The sequence below is a fragment of the Rhinopithecus bieti genome, unplaced genomic scaffold (assembly GCF_001698545.2).
Source record: "Rhinopithecus bieti isolate Rb0 unplaced genomic scaffold, ASM169854v2 scaffold_17930, whole genome shotgun sequence".
Taxonomy (NCBI): domain Eukaryota; kingdom Metazoa; phylum Chordata; class Mammalia; order Primates; family Cercopithecidae; genus Rhinopithecus; species Rhinopithecus bieti.
Window position 1 is genome coordinate 770,677 of NW_016809035.1, and position 9,099 is coordinate 779,775.

A 9,099-nucleotide genomic window follows, 5' to 3' on the forward strand; every position below is an offset into this window, starting at 1 on the left:
AGAAAGGGGCAAGCCCCGGGGAGAGCTTCCTTCCCGGCCTGGCTTGCTCCCCAGTGCGCCCAGCTCCGGCCCGGACTCTGGAAGATGACTCCAGGGTCTGCTCTGTATATTCCAGCGGCGGCGGTTCCGGGAGGCAGCCGAAAGTAGTAACAGTTGGTAGCAGCGGCTGGTGGAAAAGTGAGCCGAGGCGGCGCAGACTCCGCTCTCCCCGCGCCCCGCGGCACTCGCTGCTCCTCGCCGCTCCTTCTCCTTGGCTCCCAGGCGGCTGCAGCATGAAGTGGCGCAGCGATGGCCAGGAGAGGTAAGAAGCCCGTTGTGAGAACGCTGGAGGATCTGACGCTGGACTCGGGTTATGGTGGCGCGGCGGACTCGGTGCGCTCCTCCAACTTGTCTTTGTGCTGTTCCGACTCGCACCCGGCGTCCCCGTATGGCGGGAGCTGCTGGCCGCCTCTAGCTGACTCCATGCACAGCCGGCACAACAGCTTTGACACCGTCAACACTGCCCTGGTGGAAGACTCCGAGGGGCTGGACTGCGCCGGCCAGCACTGCTCGCGGCTGCTGCCGGACCTAGACGAGGTCCCCTGGACTCTCCAGGAGCTGGAGGCGCTGCTGCTGCGTTCGCGGGATCCCCGGGCAGGCCCGGCGGTCCCCGGCGGCCTGCCCAAGGACGCGCTGGCCAAGCTGTCGACGCTGGTGAGCCGGGCGCTGGTGCGCATCGCCAAAGAGGCGCAGCGCCTGAGTCTGCGCTTCGCCAAGTGCACCAAGTACGAGATCCAGAGCGCCATGGAGATCGTGCTGTCCTGGGGCCTGGCCGCACACTGCACGGCGGCTGCGCTGGCCGCACTGTCCCTCTACAACATGAGCAGCGCCGGCGGCGACCGCCTGGGCCGCGGCAAGTCGGCACGCTGCGGCCTCACCTTCTCCGTGGGCCGCGTGTATCGCTGGATGGTGGACAGCCGCGTGGCGCTGCGCATCCACGAGCACGCCGCCATCTACCTGACAGCCTGCATGGAGAGCCTCTTCCGGGACATCTATTCGCGGGTCGTGGCCTCCGGTGTGCCCCGGAGCTGCAGTGGCCCTGGGTCAGGCTCGGGCTCCGGCCCAGGCCCGAGCTCGGGCCCCGGTGCGGCCCCAGCGGCGGATAAAGAGCGGGAGGCGCCCGGGGGAGGAGCGGCGAGCGGCGGCGCCTGCAGCGCAGCCAGCAGCGCCAGCGGGGGCAGCAGCTGTTGCGCCCCGCCGGCCGCCGCGGCCGCCGCNTACTCAGAAGTGGGATTGCTGAATCACATAGTAGTTCTATTTTTATTTTTGGGAACCTCCATGCTATTTTCCATAATGGCTGTACTCATTTACACCCCACCACCAGTGTACAAAGGTTCCCTTTTTTCTACATCCGTGCCAACACTTGTTGTCTTTTGACTTTTTAATAATAGCCATCCTTACAGGTGTGAAGTGATATCTCATTGTGGTTTTGATTTTCATCTCCCTAATGATTAGTGATGTTGAGCATATTTGCATATACCTGTTGGCCATTGTCGAACATTCAAAGCAACAGTTTAAAAGCATATCCTTAGGTCCTTCATCAATTTACAACAAGTATTTACTGAGCACCTCTACTGTGCCAGGACTCTGCATGGGAACCCCTGGCCCAGCGTGGAATCCAGACAAGTAACCAGACTTTTGCAACCTAGTGTTGGAAGGGCACAGAAATCAGCAAACACAGAAGGGGACGGAGGCAGTGGAAACACCAAAGCCAGTCCTGAAAGATCTGGGCCGGCTTCCTACAGGAAGGGATTCTAAGCTGAGAGACACAGTGTGAGCAGGAATCCCCATGTGTGTAAGATATGGCTTCTGCCCGGGCGGGTGGGGACAGACAAGTAGACGACATGATGCTATTTGACACAGGAATGCAGCAAAGTCATGCATATAGATATTATATCTTCAGTCAGAAAAGAAGATTCTCCTTTGAGCAAATTTACTCCTTTTAAAAAGGCCGAGCTATTTGGAACGATGCCCACCAGGATGGCAAAGTGGTGCGTGAGCCTTCCCTGCAGCACACGCCCAGGACTTTGAATCGGGGAGCAGGGTCCTCCTGGCTGCTGAAAGGAATCGAGTTAATGAGCCCTACTGGCAGGTGGCGAATGGCTGGAGATCCGGCCTCCCAGTGGAGTCCACCGCCCCGGGCTTCCGCTCGCCAGGCTTATTTCTCTTCATGCTGGAGCAAACCTGGGCTGAAAAAGGGCCCCACTAATTGGTTTGCGTACCCGAAGTGGGAATAGAGAGGGAGGGAAACCGTGTTTCAGGCGTTACAGTGGGGAAAAAAAGTGAAATCCGAAACGCAGGGGAGACAGCGACTGTCAGGCAGACACCTTGTGAACCGCGGTGGAGAGCACACCTAGGTGGGGAGGTCACCGGTCCAACCCACCACCCTCCGGGAGACTGAGGGCAGGGACAGCAGCAGGGGGCGGCATGCACGTCTCTACGCTTGCAAGGGTTCCCCAAGTTCCTGGCCACTGCTCCCCACTTCCTGCAGCCTCGGTCTCCTCCGGGGGCGTGTGTGAGGGGCGGGGCCGCATGGAGAGGAGGGATTTAAACAAAAAAAAGCGAGGTAATTAGCATTCTCCGATTCCACTGGCTCTCCGCCGGCCCTGCTTTGCATACGCCCGTCCCACTAGCTGCCCGGGGTTTGCTGGGGTTCGGCAAGGTTTGCAGCCGCCACGGCCGCTGCTGCGCTCCGGTGCAGGGCAGGCTGGCGCCGAGCGAACCAGGGCCAAGAGCCGGGAGCCGGGAGCTGGGAGCCAGCTGCCCGCGGAGCTGCGGCGGCGGCGGCATTTGGGGTGGTCTCAGTCCCACGAACACCGTGGCCGGCGCCCTGTGGCTTCTGCGCCCAGCGGGGCTCAGGGAGGAACGGTCTAGACACTTTTTATTTTAGAAGAAAGGGGCAAGCCCCGGGGAGAGCTTCCTTCCCGGCCTGGCTTGCTCCCCAGTGCGCCCAGCTCCGGCCCGGACTCTGGAAGATGACTCCAGGGTCTGCTCTGTATATTCCAGCGGCGGCGGTTCCGGGAGGCAGCCGAAAGTAGTAACAGTTGGTAGCAGCGGCTGGTGGAAAAGTGAGCCGAGGCGGCGCAGACTCCGCTCTCCCCGCGCCCCGCGGCACTCGCTGCTCCTCGCCGCTCCTTCTCCTTGGCTCCCAGGCGGCTGCAGCATGAAGTGGCGCAGCGATGGCCAGGAGAGGTAAGAAGCCCGTTGTGAGAACGCTGGAGGATCTGACGCTGGACTCGGGTTATGGTGGCGCGGCGGACTCGGTGCGCTCCTCCAACTTGTCTTTGTGCTGTTCCGACTCGCACCCGGCGTCCCCGTATGGCGGGAGCTGCTGGCCGCCTCTAGCTGACTCCATGCACAGCCGGCACAACAGCTTTGACACCGTCAACACTGCCCTGGTGGAAGACTCCGAGGGGCTGGACTGCGCCGGCCAGCACTGCTCGCGGCTGCTGCCGGACCTAGACGAGGTCCCCTGGACTCTCCAGGAGCTGGAGGCGCTGCTGCTGCGTTCGCGGGATCCCCGGGCAGGCCCGGCGGTCCCCGGCGGCCTGCCCAAGGACGCGCTGGCCAAGCTGTCGACGCTGGTGAGCCGGGCGCTGGTGCGCATCGCCAAAGAGGCGCAGCGCCTGAGTCTGCGCTTCGCCAAGTGCACCAAGTACGAGATCCAGAGCGCCATGGAGATCGTGCTGTCCTGGGGCCTGGCCGCACACTGCACGGCGGCTGCGCTGGCCGCACTGTCCCTCTACAACATGAGCAGCGCCGGCGGCGACCGCCTGGGCCGCGGCAAGTCGGCACGCTGCGGCCTCACCTTCTCCGTGGGCCGCGTGTATCGCTGGATGGTGGACAGCCGCGTGGCGCTGCGCATCCACGAGCACGCCGCCATCTACCTGACAGCCTGCATGGAGAGCCTCTTCCGGGACATCTATTCGCGGGTCGTGGCCTCCGGTGTGCCCCGGAGCTGCAGTGGCCCTGGGTCAGGCTCGGGCTCCGGCCCAGGCCCGAGCTCGGGCCCCGGTGCGGCCCCAGCGGCGGATAAAGAGCGGGAGGCGCCCGGGGAGGAGCGGCGAGCGGCGGCGCCTGCAGCGCAGCCAGCAGCGCCAGCGGGGGCAGCAGCTGTTGCGCCCCGCCGGCCGCCGCGGCCGCCGCAGTCCCATCGGCAGCCGCAGCCAACCACCACCATCACCACCACCATGCGCTCCACGAGGCGCCCAAGTTCACCGTGGAGACCCTGGAGCACACGGTCAACAACGACTCGGAGATCTGGGGTCTCCTGCAGCCCTACCAGCACCTCATCTGCGGGAAGAACGCCAGCGGTAAGTGGCTGCGCGGGTGCCACTCCCTCCCACCCAACCTGGCCAACTCTTGGCGCAAGTTTGCCTCGCGTCCCCTTCCCGCGTCTTCCCAGCCACGCGCTGCTGTCCCAAGCCGCTGAGGAGGCGGCCGGGCTGGAGGTAGCCAGAACAGGAGGTTGTCTGTTCCCTCCAGCACTCGGGTGCGCGTATTTTACGCCGCTGGTGCTGTCCCAGGTCCGCGAGCGCGAGGTTCCGCCCCCGGTGAGGGGCCGGGCAACAGCTGCCTCCAGCAAGCAGTGAGCAAAACCCAGCACCATTTTTTGGAGCAGGGTTGAGATCATTTGCGCTTAGTACATATACTCCACCCCAACACTGTTTGTTTTGACCTTGAAGATGCCACTTCCCTGGGCGCATGAATTTGGCTCCCTAGGACTTGGGAGGAGGCGCGTTCCGCTCTCCGCAACCCAATGCTCCCACTTCCCCCACGCCCTCGGGGGGCACTCAGTGCACAGGGGAAGGAGGGGCCTGACGGCCGTACCGGCTGAATAGTTGAGAGCTTGCTTGGCCTAGACAGTCGTAGAGGTGTGTGTGGTGAGACTGGGGTGCGGGAAGACTTGTCGGTGCCAAGTTTTTCCAGAGCAGTTTTTGAGGGCTAGAGCACACAGCTGGTGGGGGCTGCGGGATGGACAAAGCCCCCAGTTGCAGCCTCCCAGCTCTTGGCCTCTCCATTCCCTCTGGCAGGGAGCTGCAGCTCTCACCACTTGGCTGAAGGAGCGCCTCTGGGGATCTGGGCAGGATGGAGCTGGCGGGGGCAGTTCTGGAGGGGGTTGTCAGTTTAGGGCGTCGTTTCCAGTAGGTTCTATCATCCTCTCTTCACGCCCCACTGTTTTGAAGGCCTGACCTGGGTGGGTTTGAACCCTCAGTTCTGTCCTTGAAGGGGGTGGGGCCGGGGCGTTTGTTTTCGAGAGCTCGCGCTGGCGGTGCTGCCCGTCTGCGAAAGCCGGAGCTAGACACTTCAAAGCTTCATTTTTCCACAGGAAATGGTAGAAGCGTAACTGGAGACTTTAAAGGCGAAAGAAAACTTTGTTACATATTCGGCGGTTTGGCCAGAGGTTGCGTGGTTGGAGCTGAAATGCAGTCTTTCTGGGCAGATTTCATTCATGTTGCTGCCTGTCTGTTTCCCGGGGGCTGGAGGAGCACTGCGGTGGGCGGTGCCAAGGGTGTGCATGTGCGTGTGAGAGTCTGAGTGCGCGCGCGTCCGTGCGTGTGTAAGTGTGCTTGTGAGTGTGCGCAGGAACGAGCGGGCGCACTGGGCGCCCGGCTCCAGCGGAAGCCTTTGGAAACCGACCCTGCAGCCCTCGGTCCCTTCACCTGGATTTGATCATCAGTGGGGGAGGGGAAGGAAGGAGCAAAGCGGGTGTGTGTTTGTGTGTTGGGGAGGGGAATCCGCGCTGATCTCTGAGACTCTTCGGGATCTCTTTGCCAGAGCCCTTCCCCGTCTGCTGCCAGCCAGGGCACAACCCTCAAAGAGAGGATATCTTCGAGGACCCCCCCCACACACACTTACACACACACACACACACCCTGAAATCTCGACTAAGATGGACACATCTGGGGAGAAGGCATCGGGCTTTGTATGTGCTTCTTGAGAATGCGGGGATTCACCTGCAAAACCTGGGAGCTTTGGACTGGATTGCTCTTTGTTTGAAACCCTACCCCCACCAAAAAGCACAGAGGGGCTTAATTTCCTTCCTGGTGGCTCCCATGACAATCATCTTACTCTTTGCTGCCCGGGACTTCCAACTCCTTACCCACCTTCTGGGCCTGGAACCTCTTCTTTTTTCTCCCTCATTATTTCCTTTGGGAGGCTCTAGTGTGGAAATCTGGGCACCCTGCCCTACCTCTGACTTTGCCATTATCCTGAAGTTGTGAGTTTGGGCAAGTCACTTTACATCTTTGGGCCTCAGTTGCCTCCTCTGTAAAATAGGGGGCTAGATATGTAATACAACCCCAGGTCCTCTTGTAGTTCTGTGTTAGTAGCTTCTATATTTTTTCAAATCGGTTTTACTTTTATGAACCTTAACAACTTTTAAAAACAGTTTTTGTGTTTACCCTTTTTGGAGGAAGTATAATTTAAGGAAGGAGAAGACCACAGAGTTGGTTTTGGGCAGGGTGAGTGAATGACGGTTGGGGTTTGCTGCCATCACAACCTCTCCCACGCCACAGCGCTTAACTCTTAGGTTTCAGGGCCCCTTCAGCCTCCTCTGGGTATGAGATATACTGTAAGTTCATTGTGATCTCTTCATGTCTTTTCTTTGGGCTTGTTTAAAATGGCAGGTCATTTATGCAGAAGAGTTAAAGAATGAGTGATTAATTCCTTAGGTATCGGAATCATACATTAAACATCAAACCTATTTCTTAAACTATTTTGTACGGAGTCTTTCTGATCTGCAAGCCTTATTAAGGACAACATACCTTACCTAATAGATTTTCCCTCCTTTAATTTGGCAGTATCATTTATTTATTCATTTGTGAATTCATTTGTTCATCGGTACTTACTGCAGTTGCTAAATGCTAGGGTCTGAGCAAGCACCGGGTGAGAGGTAATAACAGCTAACATGTATCCAGCAGGGCTCTGTATATTGACCCATTTGATCCCCAGTACCTCTTGAAAAGGTACTACGCTATTATCCCCATTATTTACAGGAAGAAACTGAGGCACAGGGAATTTAAGTATCTTGCTTATTTAAATGCAGATAGCCTGGCTCCAGAGTCCGTACTCTTAACCCCTGTCTATATGGCTCTTTAGTGACAGATGAGTTCCCTGCCTTCAGACATCCCACCTGCCCTTTATTACCTACACAGGTGAACAGACACCCTTCCTGTCATACAATTCCTGAATTGTATACTTTTTGTTCCTATCAAATGGAACTGGGCAGAACTGGATTTTGCATGTTTTTATATCTCCTGCTAAGCCTAAGAGAGGCCCTAGTAGGCCGGGCATGGTGGTCATGCCTGTAATCCCAGCACTTTGGGAGGCCTAGGGGGGTGGATCGCGAGGTCAGGAGATTGAGACCATCCTGGTTAACACAGTGAAACCCCGTCTCTACTAAAAATACAAAAAATTAGCTGGGCGTGGTGGCGGGCGCCTGTAGTAGTCCCAGCTACTCGGGAGGCTGAGGCAGGAGAATGGCGTGAACCAGGGAGGCAGAGCTTGCAGTGAGCCGAGATCACGCCACTGCACTCCAGCCTGGGCGATAGAGCAAGACTCCGTCTCAAAAAAAAAAAAAAAAAAAGAGGTCCTAGTACACAGTTGGAGCTTATTAGATACCTGTTTGAGTTGAGCAAGCTATTGTACTGCATTATACAACGATGTCCTGGAAAACTATTGCTTTTTGAGTTTCCTGAATCATCTTTGCAAGTTTTTCTACTTTGTTGTTATTGTTGTTCTAAAGAAGGGGTCTTGCTATGTTGCCCAGGCTGCCCTTGAACTCCTGAGCTCAAGCAATCCTTCCACCTCAGCCGAGTAGCCGGGACTACAGGCTGGCACTGGCTTCAAGTTCTTCCTTGGTTGCCCCTTCTTACTGCTGTTTCTGTACCTGTCCACCTTTCTAATTTGCTGCTGCTAAACTGCCCAGGCTAAGGAATTGTGAAACTAGTCACATGGGACTGGATTCAGAAAACAAAATATATTTGGCTCTGAAGTGAAAGAAGGCCTAGGGGCTCTCAAAAATCACATCCATGGGCTTGCTGTGGGCATGAACTTTGCAGTTATGTAAAAACTTTTCAGAACTGGAGTTTTGTGTTGATTTTCAGCTGTTTTGAAGAGCCGGGGCAACAGCTAAGGGACCCCACTGTGGAGTTTTAAAAATTTGACTTGATTGAGCTAAATAAGGAGTGGGCAGAAGTACTTCATTGTGCCTTTGTATGTGCTAGTCATTGTGCCTTAAATTCCTTTAGAGCTGGCCAGTTCCTACTCATCCTTGAAGACTTGGCTTCAAGAATGAGTTGGTCTTCCTGGCTTCCTTGTGAGGGCTTCCTTGACACAACCCCTTCTCCGTTCTTATTCATCTCTGTGTCTCCTTCCGTATCACTCAGCACAGTGCCTGGCACTTTGTATAATAGATGCTCTCTACTGCTTGTTACATGAATATAACCAGCTGATTCAATTTTACACATTTAAAATTTGCCTATCAGCTGTAAAGGCAGTTGTTAAGAGAATGGCCTCTGGTGTTGGACCTCTAGGATTTGAATTTCAAGGCTGCCATTTTCTAGTTGTTTGTTCTTAGGTATGTGACCCAACCTCTCTGTCCTCCAGTTTCCTCAGCTGTAAAATAGAGGTAATAATTACAAGGATTAAATGAGATTATGTGTCTAAGGCTATTATAATCTGGTGCTGACACATGGTAGGTGCTAAAATGATGATGATAGTTGTGATAATCCAGGCGCAATGGTATCTCATCTCTATCACATCCAGATTAATTCATTCCCACATGCTCAGGGTGGATGGAACCAACAAGGCACAGAATTTTAACTGGATCCCCCTTTTTAATATAACACTAAGTAACTCAGTACACCTGCCTCAAGATTGATGCCATGGGCACAACCCCATGGCCAGGGTCACAAAAGGATTGTTTTGGTCAAAGGAAAGTAGCTTATTTTGGGGAGGCTAAGGCAGGAAGATTGCTTGAGGCCAGGAGTTTGAGACCAGCTGAAGCAACATAGTGAGATCTCATCTCTACAGAAAAAAAAAAAAAAATATATATAT

The 9,099-nt window shown here is 56.0% G+C and overlaps 1 protein-coding gene across 1 annotated transcript in view; it reads left to right on the forward strand.

Moving 5' to 3' along the window:
• Window positions 1–288: 288 nt before the first annotated feature.
• Window positions 289–9,099, forward strand: part of ABTB3 (ankyrin repeat and BTB domain containing 3) — a 348,476-nt gene continuing 339,665 nt past the window's right edge. The window contains exons 1-2 of the mRNA XM_017888278.1: window positions 289–1,201; window positions 4,128–4,352. Coding sequence (XP_017743767.1) covers window positions 289–1,201; window positions 4,128–4,352 — 1,138 coding nt within the window. The remainder of the gene's footprint in view (window positions 1,202–4,127; window positions 4,353–9,099) is intronic.